The 15,206-nt window shown below is 34.4% G+C and overlaps 1 protein-coding gene across 10 annotated transcripts in view; it reads right to left on the reverse strand.

Moving 5' to 3' along the window:
• Positions 1-15,206, reverse strand: part of RGS22 (regulator of G protein signaling 22) — a 165,402-nt gene that overhangs the window by 9,321 nt on the left and 140,875 nt on the right. For all 10 annotated transcript variants that reach the window (XM_070222408.1, XM_070222409.1, XM_070222407.1 and 7 more), the window contains one exon: positions 12,091-12,249. In XM_070222408.1, coding sequence (XP_070078509.1) covers positions 12,091-12,249 — 159 coding nt within the window. The remainder of the gene's footprint in view (positions 1-12,090; positions 12,250-15,206) is intronic.

Genomic DNA, 15,206 nt, shown 5'->3' on the forward strand with positions numbered 1-15,206 from the left:
ACACCATCAATTTCAATGGACGAATGGTCTCATGCACTCAAATATTTGTTGAATGATAAAAGAACAAACTATATCATTATTTCAATGGGTGAATAATATTCCAGTAAAGGGATGACCATAGATAATATAATCAATGCCTGCTATTAGAAACTTAGGTCATTTAAAATATTTTACTATTAGAAATGATGTTGTGTATATACATCTTCGTGCATTTTTCAAACTCTCTCCTTTGGGATAAATCTCTAGAAGTATATTTGCTGGATTAAAAAGAATGAAGATTTGAAACAATATATGATCATACTTTCTCCAATAACACATGAGTTTGTAGGCCTATTTCTCACACCCTTAACCAACACTGGATATTTTCTTCTTTGCCCATCTGCATGTCTTTGGCTAAAAGGGAGGTTAAACGTCTTTTAATGCTTTTAATCATTTGTATTTCTTTTGTGAATTGTCTGTTAACACCTTTGCCCAATTTTCTGTTAGAAGTATTTATCTCGTTTATGATTTATTTTTATAACTTACATCATAGATTTTATGTTTCTCAGTTTGTCTTTTAGCTTTATTTTTTGCCATTTAAATAAAGTTTAAAAATTTTATTTAGTTACATCACTTTGATCCTATAATAATTTGCCAGTGTTCATTTTAAGCACTTGATATTAAACTACATGAAAGTTTTTCATGAGATTCTCTTTCTCCTGTCATAATTTTCTTCAGATTAATCAGTTCCATTTGATTCCTTTATAAGAATAAGAGATGGAGGAGGATGTATTTCATATTAGTATTTGTGTTAAAAAGGACACTTACTGCTTCAATATTAGTAAGATAACTAACACTTTATGATGTGCATTGTGCTTCATATGTCTTATTTAATCCTACCCCACAACGTAAATTCTATTACTATCACCATTTTGCTGGGAAAAAATGAGGTTTTGGGAAATGAAGTGGTCTGCCCAAGATACTACAACTGATCAACGGTAAGCCAGGATTCAAAACCAGGCAGTCTGACTCTAGAGACGGCACTCCTATCCACTACACTATCCTGTCCCAGAGCAAATAGAACCTTACAGTTACATAGTGGAATCGCTCACGTGGTCTTCTATACATATTTTAATTAATCCCTCTAAAATCATGTGAGATTAATATTACCATTAGGTGATAGATAAAATTGAGGTTAAGAAACTTAAGAGTCCCATGCCCATGGTCACCTAAGGAAATCTAATGCTTTTCACAGTAACTGATGTTTTTCAAAGTATACATTTTTATGTTACAAAAAAGTTGTGGGTTTCCTATGTTCATTTTTTCCAGCATTTCCTCATATGTCTTCAATGACAATAAAATTTTGGAACAAACATCTTCTACTATATTGGTCTTTCTTACCTTACATTTTCCATGTTAAAATAAACGCATGTGTGAAATTGTGCTAATAAGTGACACCAATATGTTTCTTGCATATAATAAGAATATTCAAATGTAGAATTCCCTTATTTTTATTTTTTAAAATTATTTTAATGAGGTCATGCTGGCGTAAAAAACATTGTGTGAATTTCAGGTGTACATTATTATATGTGAGTTTCTGTGTAGACTGCATCATGTTTACCACCAATAGTCTAGGTTTTATCCATTACCATACATATGTGCCCCTTTACCCCTTTTGCTCTTCCCCCTCCCTCCTCCCCTCTGGTAACCACTAATCTGTTCTTCTTGTCCATGTGTTTGTTTATCTTCCACATAAGAGTGAAATCATACAGTGTTTGTCTTTCTCTGGCTTATTAGGCTTAGCATAATACCCTCAAGGTCCATCCATGTTGTCATGAATGGCACAATTTTGTCTTTTTTTATGGCTGAGTAGTATTCTGTTGTATATATATATACCACATCTTTATCTATTCATCCATTGATTGGCACTTGGGTTGCTTCCATGTTTTGGCTATTGTGAGTAATGCTGTGATGAACATAGGGATGCATAAATCTCTTTGAATTGTTGATTTCATGTTCTTTGGATACATGAAATCATGTTCTTTGGATAAACACCCAGTAGTGGGATTGCTGGATTATATGGTATTGCTATTTTTAATTTTTTGAGAAAGCTCCTTACTGTTTTCCATAGTGACTGCACCAGTTTGCATTCCCAACAGCAGTATACGAGGGTTCCCTTTTCGCCACATCATTTCCAACACTTATTTCTTGTCTTGTTAATTATAGCGATTCTGACAGGTGTAAGGTGATATCTCATTGTAGTTTTGATTTGCATTTCCCTAATAATTAATGACGTTGAACATCTTTCCATGTGCCTGTTGGCCATCTTTATATCTTCTTTAGAAAAATGTCTGTTCAGATCCTCTGCCCATTTTCTGATCAGGTTGTTTGCTTTTTTGTTGTTGAGTCGTATGAGTTCCTGATATATTTTGGAAATTAACTCCTTGTCGGATATATGATTTGCAAATAATTTCTTCCAGTTGATGGGTTGTCTTTTCATTTTGTTCATGGTTTTCTCTGCCTTACAAAAGCTTTTTAGTCTGATGTAGTCCCACTTGTTTATTTTTTTCTTTTGTTTCCCTTGCCTGAGTAGACATTGTATTCGAAAAGATACTGCTAAGACTGATGTCAAAGAATATACTGCCTGTATTTTCTTCTAGGAGTTTTACGGTTTTAGGTCTAACATTCAAGTCTTCCATCCATTTTGGGTTAATTTTTGTGTATGGTGTAAGACAATGGTCTATTTTCATTCTTTTGCATGTGGCTGTCCAGTTTTCCCAACATCATTTTTTTTTTTTTTTTGGCTTGCAACAACACAAATTTATTATTTTACAGTTCTGAAGGTGAGAAGTCCTAAAATCAAGATTTCAGCAGGGCTGTGTTCTGGAGGTTCTGGAAGAGAATCATTTCATTGCTTTTTCCAGCTTCTAGAGGCTTCCTGCACTTCATGGCACATGGTCCTTTCCTCCATCTTTAAAATCAACAAGTCTTTCTTATGCTGCATCATTCTGACACTCCTCTTCTCCAACACCATTTACTGAAGAGACTTTCCTTTCTCCATTGTATGTTCTTGGCTCCTTTGTTGAAGATTAGCTGTCCATGGATGTGTGGTTTTATATCTGGGCTTTCAGTTCTGTTGCATTGATCTGTATGTCTGTTTTTATGCCAGTATCATGCTGTTTTGATTACTATATCTTTGTAGTATATTTTGAAGTCAGGGATTGTGATGCCGCCAGCTTTTTTTTTTTTTTTGTGAGGAGGATTGGCTCTGAGCTAACATCTGTGGCCAATCTTCCCCCCTTTTTTTTCTTGATTGAGGAAGACTGTCGCTGAGCTAACATCTGTGCCATTCTTCCTCTACTTTATATATGGGATGCCTCCACAGCATGGCTTGATGAGTGGTGTGCAGGTCCACACCCAGGATCCAAACCTGCAAACCCTGGGCTGCTGAGGTGGAGCACACGAACTTAACCACTATGCCACTGGGCTGGCCCCTGTTCTTTTTTTCCTCAGGATTGCTTTGTCTATTCGGAGTCTTTTGTTGCTCCATATAAATTTTAGGATTCTTGAGGAATGTCATTGGGGTTCTGATTGGGATTTTGTTGAATCTGTAGATTGCTTTAGGTAATATGGATACTTTACATTTATTCTTCCAATCCATGAGCATGGAATATCTTTCCATTTCTTTAAGTCTTCTTTGACTTCTTTCAATAAGGTCTTATAGTTTTCAGTGTATAAGCCTTTCACTTCCTTGGTTAAATTTATTCCCAGATATTTTATTCTTTTGTTGTGATCGTGAATGAGATTGTATTTTTGACTTCTCTTTCTGCTAGTTCGTTGTTAGTGTACAGAAATGCAACTGATTTTTCTATGTTGATTTCATACCCTGCAACTTTGCTGTAGTTATTGATTATTTCTAAAAGTTTTCTGGTGGATTCTTTAGGGTTTTCTATATATAGAATCATGTCATTGCAAACAGAGTTTTACTTCTTCCTTTCCTATTTGGATCCCTTTTAATTCTTTTTCTTGCCTAATTGCTCTGGTCAAAACTTCCAGTACTATGTTGAGTAATGGTGACAAGAGTGTCTTGTCACCTTGTCTTGTTCCTGTTCTCAGAAGAATAGCTTTCAGTTTTTTACTGTTAAGTATGATGTTGGCTGTGGGTTTGTCATATATGGTCTTTATTATGTTGAGGTAGTTTCCTTCTATACCCATTTTATTGAGAGTTTTTATCATAAATGGATGTTGGATCTTGTCAAACGCTTTCTCTGCATCTGTTGAGATGATTATGTGATTTTTATTCCTCATTTTGTTAATCTGATATATCACATCGATTTATTTGTGGATGCTGAACTATCCCTGCATCCCTGGAATAAATCCCACTTGATCATGGTATACAATCCTTTTAATGTATTGTCATATTTGATTTGCCAATATTTTGTTGAGGATTTCTGCATCTATGTTCATCAGTGACATTGACCTTTAAATTTCCTTTCTTGTGTTGTCTTTGTCTGGTTTTGGTATCAGGCTAACACTGGCCTCATAGAATGACTTAGGAAGCATCCTTCCTCAAGATTTTGGAATAGTTTGAGAAGGATAGGTATTAAATCTTCTTCTAATGTTTGGTATAATTCACCAGAGAAGCCATCTGGTCCTGGACTTTTATTTTTGGGGGAGATTTTTGATAACTGTTTCAATCTCTTTACTTGTGATTGGTCTATTCAGATTCTCCATTTCTTCTTGATTCAGTTTTGAGAAGATGTATGATTCTAAGAATTTATCCATTTCTTCTAGATTACCCAATTTGTCGGCTAGAATTCCTTTTTTTTTTTCTTTAGGATCATTCACTCTACAAAAGGGTTGCTTTTCAATTGTCAATATTTGTATCTAACCCTGTTAGTAGTTACCAGTTAACAGATATGAACAGACAAAAAGATCAACTAAAGACATCTGCATTTTTATAACCAAAGTATAATACAGATGATATAAATATACATCCTGAATTTTCTGGAGAAGTAGCAATTTAAGATTTTCTCTATTCTCATCATACCATATGTCCCAACTTTTGTTTCAGACAATATGTTTACCACATATCTAAGCAAATAGAGAATACTAAGGACTACACTTAGAGAGCTCTGAAGCTTTTCCACAGAGTTTGAGGTACAGTCAGAGATCTTCTTTATATCCTCCTCACTTCTATATTAATTTATTCAGTAAATAGATATTTAGAACCATTTGCTAAAATCTTACTTTTTAAGACTAACTCAAATTTGCCTTTTCTATAAGGTAAATAATATAAAATAATTAATCACTAATTTTCTGTGATTTCAGTCTTTTTGCTTATATCATTTGTAGTTAAGTGTATATGTGTATCTATCTACCTTATATTATATGTAAATTATACTCATATCCCTGGCATATGTAGTAGGGATCAGTATGTAATAGATGATCAATAAACCTCAATGTAGTAGACAATCAATAAAAGTCTAGTAAAAGAAGGAAGAAAAAGGATAAGTATGGAAAACTCTGTTGAGAAGCTATTTAGGCCACATTAGTAGAAAATAACAGCAGACTCATGTTAGACTCATCCGACTGGTGAAGTGCCACAGGTAGAATCAGAAAAGAGCTCCAAGCATACCTAAGTTAGACAACATTCTTTTCTCCCCTAAATCAATCCTTCAAATATCTTTCCCTCCTTAGCCTACCATCTTAGGATCACATTCATGCAGTTCAGCTGGATATGGATTTACCTCAAGGGACTGGAGAAGGTAAATGTGAGGATTTTCATTTAGTGAACTCTGTTCCTTTTCAGATTACATAGATTGGGCCAGGTGTATAGTTGGTTTGAGGGGAAAATAAGCTTTGGTATTATCTGATCTATCATTTATCACCTAAACAATTGGAAGGGAAATAATGGTGGAAATTTTTAAAATAAGTAATCCAAAATTTATTATATTTAACTTTAATAACATTTCATTTATATATATGAGCTTGAATTTGCCCCATGGTTACAGAACTCATAATATATCAACAAAAATATATGAAGCCACATTGTGAAGAACTGATTTGAGACAAGCAAACTTTTGCAGGCACCTCTCCTATTTTTTGGCTCCTGATTCCCACTCTGTACTTGAAATACCCTCAACCTCCAGATGATAAAAACACCAACCAACGATAAGCTTCTGAAAGTCTCATCTATTTTTTCTGTAGCATCATTCATATAAAAATGTTATTGAATATTAAATACATACAGAAATATTTATAACACACATAAGATATGAACAATAACAACATCACCAAAGCCTAAGAAATACAATATTACCAATGCCTTTGTTCTCCTTTGTGTCATTCATCTCCACCCCATCTACAAAAGTATCCACTATACTGAATTTTGCATATTTATCATTCCTTTTTCTTGTTTATATTTTACCACATTTGTATTGCTTAGTTTTGTATGATTTTGAACTTTACATAAGTAGAATTGACTGGTTCTATTCTTTTGCAACTTTTACACCCAACATTATACTCCTGATACTCATCCATGTTTATTATTGTGGTTCCAGTTTATTTGCTTTTCATCACAGCACAGTATTCTGTACGAATTTTTTTTATCCAATCTTCTATTAATAGGCATTTGGATACCTTCCTGTTTTTTGCTATTGAAAACTTGGTTGCTGTAAACCACGTGCATTTCTCCTGATATATGTGTCCATGACTTGCTCTAGGGTATATATATGTACAAGTAGACTTGCAAAGTTGAAGAAGTTTATGTGCATCTTTTAATTTACTGGATAAATTCAAATTGTTTTCCAAAGTGACTATCAATTTACATTCCCATACACAGTATATGAGTTCTGACTGCTCCACATCCCTATTATTGGTGGTTGAGGAAAATATAAGACACTTAAAAATGAGCAGAAAACAGCAGGTCACAATCATTATAAGAAGAAAACAGAAAGTGGGAACGCCAACATTTTAGTTGATGACCGTACTCTCCAAGAAATCAAATCATGAATCAGAGGAAAACTATAACATGAGCAGCCAAAATGAATTAAATATTCCTACACAAAAATCTGCATATAAGAAATAATATTCCAAAACACATATGTAGAAACTCAGGACAGAAATAGGCAGGAAATATAAAAAGGAAAATGTAAAATGCCAGTTTACTGAACTTAAAGATTGAAGAATGGGGCTGGCCCGGTGGCACAGCAGTTAAGTTCACACGTTCTGCTTCTCTCGGCCCTGGGTTCACTGGTTCAGATCCCAGGTGTGGACATGGCACTGCTTGGCAAAAGCCATGCTGTGGTAGGCGTCCCACGTATAAAGTAGAGAAAGATGGGCATGGATGTTAGCTCAGGGCTAGTCTTCCTCAGCAAAAAGAGCAGGATTGGCAGTAGTTAGCCCAGGGCTAATCTTCCTCAAAAAAAAAAAAAAGGATTGAAGAAAAAACCAAAAATCTCTCAGAAATGAAGCTACAAGTTACCCAAAGGGAAAAGAGATTTGACTAGATAGATAGATAGATAGATAGGGGATTTATATAGTATCATATATATATATGTATATATACATGCTTTCTTTCTGATCCACATATATTATACAAATGATATATAATATGTATATAAATCATATATAGGGATCAGAAAGAAAGCATGTACATATACAGACACATATACACATATATGTAATACATTTATAAATGCCCCCAAACTTGGAAAGAGATATAAACCTACAGACTCAAGAACTTGACCAATACTCAGAGTAAACCCAAAGAAATCCATACAAGATACATCATAATCAAAATTCTGAAAACTAAAGACAAAGAAAAAATCTTGAGAGCAGTAAGTGACAAAATACTTGAGAGCAGTAAGTACACCTTACTATAGAGAAAAGAAAGGACAAAATAAAAAGTCTTGGAGCATCAGAAAGGAAGAAAAATGGAAAGAGCAAAAGTATGGGTAAATATTACAGACTTTTCTTCTCCCCTTGAGTTTCCTAATTTATGTTTGATAGTTAAAGCAAAAATTATAAAATTGTCTGATGTAGTTCTCAATATGTGTTGAGGAAATATTTAAAATAATTATAAACAGGTGAGAAGAAAAGGACTTAAAGGGAGGTAGTTTCTAGACCCTACTCAAACTGGTAAAATGTCAACATGAATAGACTGTGATAAGTTATGTATGTATAATGTAATAGCTAAAGCAACCACTAAAACACTAAACACTAAACAAAAATATATCAAAATAACATTGTAAGAAATGTTTGAATAATCCACAGGAATGCAAGACAAAGTAAAGAGAAAAAAAAAGAAAAACAGAGGGAACAAAAAAAAAGATAACACAGCAGACTTGGAAACTAACATATCAATAGTTACATTAAAGATAAACAGACTAAATACACCAATTAAAAGACAGAGATTGATAGAGTAGATTACAAAAAAAATAAGCCAAGAAAGCATGACACAACTATATGCTGTTTATAGGAAACCTCATTCAAATATAATGATATAGGTAGTAAAGGAATAGAAAAAGATATACCATGCAAACATCAAAAGAGAGTAAGCTGGTTTTGCAGTTTTGGAGAAGTCTGACAGTTCCTCAAAAGGTTAAATATACAGTTACCCTATGAGCCACCATTCAACTTCTGGTTCCCAGAGAAAAATGAAAACATGTCCACACATCAAGTTGTGTAAGAATTTTCACAGCAGCATTATTCATAAAAGCCAAAAAGTAAAAACAACTCAAATTTACATTAACTGATGAATTGATAAACAAAATGTAGTACAACCATATAGGGGAATATTATTTGGCCATAAAAAGAATGAAGTACTGATAAATGCTACAACATAGATGGACCTTGAAAATACTATGCTAAGTAAAAGAAGCCAGTCACAAAAGGTCACATATTGTATAATTTCATTTATATTAAATGTCCAGATATGGACAGTAGATTAGTGGCTGCCAGGAGCTGAGGGGATGGAGGAATAGGGAGTGACTGCTAATAGGTATGGAGTTTCTTTTCGGGGTAATGAAAACATTCTAAAATTAAGTAGTGGTGATGGTTGTACAACTCTGTGAATATATTAAAATAAAAAAATTGTATACTTTAAAAGTGTGAATTTTATAGTATGTGAATTAAATTTCAATAAAGCTGTTATAAATAAAAGTACTCAAACAACAAAAAAAAGAATATGAAAGCAGGAGTGATTATAGAGTCATGCACCACATAATGACACTTCAGTCAACAATGGACTGCATGTCCAATGGTGGTCCCATGAGATTAGTCCATAGGTGTGTAGTAGGCTATATCTACTAGGTATATGAAGGTTTGTGTAAGTACACTCTATGATGTTCGCACAATGACAAAATTGCCTAACAACACAACTTCTCAGAACATATCCCTGCTGTTAAAGAACACATAACTTGCATTAATATTTATTGTAATAGCCCAAGACAGGAAACAATCCAAATGTCCTTCAATGAGTAAATGGTTAAGCTGTGCTATAAATGTACCACTGAAAACTACTCGTCAAAAAAGAGGACATACTATGGATATACATAACAACTTGGATGGATCCCAAGGGCATTTATGTTGAGTGGAAAAAGCCAATCTCAAAAAATCACAAACTGTATGATTCCATTTACATAACATTCTCAAAATGACAAAATTATAGAAACAAGAACAGATTTGTGTCTGCCAGACATAGGGACAATGCGGGTGCTGGTGGCTATGACTTATAGTCACCAGGGAGATGTTTCTGCTATATCTGGAATGCAGTGTTGGTTACTCAAATCTACACATGTGATAAAATGGCAGAGAACTATACACACACCTTGTACCAATGTCAATTTTCTGATTTTACTATTGTACTATAGTTAAGGTAAGATGTAGCCATCGGGGAAAATGAGTGAAGGGTACACGGGAGTTCTCTGCTATCTCTGAAAATTCCTGTGAATGTTAACTATTTCAAAATAAAAATTTTTATAAAAAATCATTTGGAATTTGAAACTTAAAAAATATCATAGCAATAGCACTATTTTGAATATGAAATATGAATAAATTTCACAAAATACATTCAAGACCTGTCATTGAAAACTGCAGGTCATTGCTGAGAGAAATTAAAGAAGAACTAAATAGAGATATACTGTTTTCATGGATTGGAAGATACAATAGTGTTATAATGTCAATTCTCCCCAACCTGATCTATAGGTTCATTACAATCCTGACCAAAATATTTAAACAGTCAGTAACATGTTACTAATAATTAAGAAACCGTAAATAAATGCATTGATGTTATTTGTCATCATACGACTGGGAAAAATTTCAAAGTCTAAACATACCAAATGGGGACCACCAAATGGGGAAAAGCAGTGTTCGCATACACTGCTAGTAGGAATATAAACTGACACATTCACAGGGAAAACAAAATGGTAGCACTTACTCTACTAAAAACACACATACTCTGTTATTCTGCAATTCCAAAAAAATTTTTATACATGTGAATATGAAGACATTTACAGGAATATTGTCTGCAGTGCTATTTGTGAAGGTGAAAACTGAAAACAAATATCCAACAGTAGAGAAATAAATTAAAACAGTATATTTACTCATATGATGGAATAGTATGCAGCAATTAAATCGAATAAACCAGATCTAAATATAGCAATGCTGGTAGAATTAAAAGGCATAAAGTTGAGTTTAAAAAGCAAGATGTAGAAACACACATTGCACAATATGTGCTATGGACTGAATTGTGTCCCCCTCCCAAATTCATATGTTGAAGCTCTAACTTCCAGTATGACTGTATGCGAAGAGAGGGTCCTTAAGAGGTACTTAAGGTTAAATGAGGTCATAAGAGTAGGCTGTAATCTGAAGGTATTGTGGCCTTACAAGAAAAAGAAAAGAGAGAGATCTCTTTCTCTCCCCACCTTGTGAGGACACAGAAAGAAAGTTGCCATATACAAGCCAGAAAGAGACATCTCACCAGGAACGAAATCAGCTGGCACCTTGATCTGGGACTCCCAGCCTCCAGAAGAGAGAGAAAACAGATTTCTGTTGTTTAAGCCGCCCAGTCTGTGGGATTGTGTTACGGTTGTCCAAGCGGACTAATACAATATGGTACCATTAACGTAAGTTAAAATACATACAAAATAGTCCTCTGTATTGTGTATGAATACATATACACATATAAAACACCATCTTTAAAAAGAGCTGGAAGAATATATCCAAAACTTAATGGGGATGGGCAGAGTAATAGAACTCAGGGCTGGGGTTAAGAGAGTTCACTCTTTCTGCAATATTTTATTTCCTAGGGGGAAAAATAAAGCAAATGAGGCAAAATGTTAACGGTGTTTATTTCATCCTGTGCAAATGAGAGTGCTTATTATATTTGTACCTTTTGATATATTTTTAATTTCTTTTAAAAATAGGATAACTATAAGCTTATAAATAAATAAAACACATTACTTGGGAGCAGTTATCCCTTTTCAATTCAAAGAAAATAAATAGAAAGAAAGATAGATGAATGGATGAATAAAGGGACAGAATAACAAACAGGCAGGCTGGGCAATCTATGATTCATGTTTACAAATTTGCAGTCAATGTATCATTCTGTAATTGTAATACTGAAAATGCTACCCTCCAGTACATAATATCTTTTCATTCATTCATTCATTCATTCATTCCTGATTTATTCAGTAAACAATGAATAATAATTGAACATGTGCGAGACACTAGTGCAAGTGCTTATGAGACACAGATGAATAAGACACATACTATCCTGGAGGATCTCAGGCCAGTGAGGATGACAGATGCAAAAACTCATTCACAAGACAATAGAAAGCATATGCCAAGAGAGGCAGGAATGTTATTACAGTGGATGTGAGCTGCTTGTGTTGCCTACTAGGGTCAAGAAAGCTTTCACATAGAAGAGATGACATTTTGAGGAATGCAAAACCAAGTCTGAAACCTCTGACTGAAGGCTTAAAAGCCACTAAAATCTGTATTCCATAACTTGTCTGTATTTTTCCCCAGCCCAAATTCTTCTATAAATGCACAGATATCACACACCTTTTAAAAGTCTGATTAAACCCAAAATGAGTCTTGTCTCACCTTTGCAAATTTTTCGTCTTCTGTGACTGCCAATTTTTTTTTCTGCTTATTATATTCTTGTCTTCTCTCTAAAACACTCATAATTTTTTCATCAGTTAAGTTCTTTCTAAACTCACAAAACTGAGGCCAAAACTTAAATAGAACTCCAAAAATTGTCATCTGTATAAAAAACAAAGTATGTCTCAGATTACAATTTTATACAAATGTACCGATTTAAACTCTAATTCACCATAATAATGGGTTAACTATTCTATCTTTAATATACAGCATGTTTCCTCCAACTTATTGTCTCCAGACATCTTGGTATAGTTTAGCTCAGCACATGCTTATCATCAATGTTTTTTTTACTACCAATGAGAAAGTCTTTCTTTTAAAAAAAAGTACACTTAGATACACTTAAAAGTCACTTTATTCTTTATGTTTCCCTAACCAATTGATTGTATTAATAAAGAATCCATTAGGTCTTTTTAAATAAGAAATTTATGTTTTCTTTTAAAACATATACTAGTAGATCTGCCACACCACACACTCTGCTGTTTTATGCAAGTATTCCAAATATTCAGTTCATCAAGGGAAACTCCTCTCTGTTCCCCCTTTTCTTTCTTTTAGAGAAAGGAAATACCATTTTGCCTCTGGAAAAGCTCTTAAACAAAGCTGCAGATCTAAGAATAAATCTTGAGTAACTTTTAAATGATATAATCTCTCTTTTATGTGAGAGCAAGAAAAGTAACTTTTAAAAAGCAGAGTGGTATCCTGGACAAATGGTTTCTATGAGGACACTCTACATTAAGTGATTCATTGTGATATTTACAGAGATAAGAATTGTTGCTCAAATTCTCATGCCAAGTTTTTCCATTAGTTCCAGAGGCATACATTACTTTCAAGAAGGTAGGACCTTCTAACATCAGACCAAGTCCAACATCTTGTTGCTAGGAACAGCCTTTACTTAACACCCTGGAGAAAAATGAACCATCCCATTAGGTTCTAAGCCAACTCTTCAGGGGAAAAGAGGAACTTTTAAAAAGTAAATGCTGCAGTGATCAACAGAGTCCTGAATTGGCACATTTCATTGCTCCTCTTTTCTGTACATGAACATTATTAGTAATTCCAAAATTATTTACTCCTTTTAAAATACAATCTTCTCATTGATTTCTATAGCCTCTTGGGATTGTGAACATAAATGCTAGAGATACTTTATTTGATGAAATGCAGGCTTTAAAAAAATTTCATTTACATTTACCTGTCATGCATTTAATTAAGTAATCCCCTGTTTCAATGTTAAGGGATCATAGTAGTCTTTATATGAACTTAAACTTAAATACTCCTCCTCCTCCTCTATTTACCAACTAACGACCCTACTTCTCAGTTATCTCTGCAAAACCTGAGTCATTCTCAGCTCTCAAATAAATTTATTTCCAAGTCTCAATTACGACACAATTTTTCAATGGCAGACATAAAATTGCTCTATTCCTAAAAGTTGCAATTAAGATTTCAGGTGAATAACATACGTGTTATTCATGAAAATTACCTTGCACCTCAGAACCTTAAAAGATAACCAAACTGTGGGTAAGAAAATGTTTTAACAAATATAGAGCTACTTTGTTCACTGCCAGCAGATGGGCAATGACTTAAATCTGAGTAAAAAGAGCCAGTGAAAATTTGTCTGAATGATGAAAACTTTCAAGCTATTAGGGATGCAGGTAGGGGATAGGCAGAGGCCACATTGATAATACTACTAAAACAGGCAACAGCTTTTTATTTACTCTTCAGCCCTTTCACTCAACTTTGCTGTCATTTCCAATTTGATCTTCTTCCTTTCTGTCATGATAGATCTCTTCTCACATCATTCATTAATGTGTTCAAAAATGTTACTGAGTGCCTATTCTGTGCCAGGAATTCAGGCCACAAAGGTAAATAAGAAACATTCCCTGCCCTCAAAGACCTTACAGTCTAATGGGAAAGTCAGTCATGACAATAGTCATTTCCAATTTTGTATGATAAGTGTTCTGATGGGAACAAATATAGGATATTATAGAAATACAAGAGAGAGAAGACAGTACTGCAAAGAGCTCAGGAGGGAAGAAAATAAGGCCCCTTTATGGAAATATAAATATTTCAGTAAGACTGGGAGATAGATGGCAGGGAGTGGTAAGAGATGTGGCTAGATGGATATGTAGGAGTATGGTCTTCATTCTGAGGACAATGGGGCGCAATTGAAATAGAAAGCAGAGAAGTGACATGATCCAGAAGACATTCTGAAAAAGATGGCTCTGTATGCAGTGAGCTAAATGGTTTCGAGAGCCCAGAGGCAGGGAGTTTTGGTAATCAATGTGAGACATTGCAGATGTGAACTGAGGTAGTGCATGGAGTTGGAGAAAAGTAGATAGAACGATAGATAAGGAGACAAATGGATATGTTTAAGGACTGAACACATGGGGGTAAGGGAATGAAAGAGAGGGAACACATGAAGATGGCAACCAGATCTCTGGCTTCTATACCCTGGTAGGAGGTGATGCTATTCTCTGAGCTTTCTCAGGAAACACAAGAGGAATAATTGATTTGGTAGAATGAGGCCCCTAAATAAAGATTCCCTTATTTTCAGATGCTTCAAAGTCCATATTTAAGATATGTCTAGGACTCTGTTTTAGGAAGTCAGGGAGAAGGTGTAAACTAGAGGATTTCAATAAAGTTCACTGGCTGCAATCCCTGGAGAGTGTGCTGGAACCAACCAATGTAAGTAGCTCCAGACATTCACTGTCAGACTCAAAGCCTTTGATCTAGATGGGCAAGACCTGGCCCGGTTATCAGGAGACCTAAGCTCAGAGATCTCTAAGATCTTTTTATCAACAGATGCCACAGTTCTGGCACCATATTTTCTCTGTATCTCCCTAGCACATCCTCAATCACTCCTGTATATTTTTGCCTATTTTAATGCATGATTTGGATTGTGAGTTCACTTTCAGTTCCTTAGAGGACTAAGAACACAGCTGGCTCACAAATGAATGTTAAGGAATAATGGCCTTTTTCCATGCTCAAGGGCAATCATACCCTAAATATCTGGTTTATATCACTTAAATCATGACATGGCCTTCCCTATTACCCCATTATAATTTATT

The sequence above is a fragment of the Equus caballus genome, chromosome 9, assembly GCF_041296265.1.
Source record: "Equus caballus isolate H_3958 breed thoroughbred chromosome 9, TB-T2T, whole genome shotgun sequence".
In the NCBI taxonomy this organism is placed as follows: domain Eukaryota; kingdom Metazoa; phylum Chordata; class Mammalia; order Perissodactyla; family Equidae; genus Equus; species Equus caballus.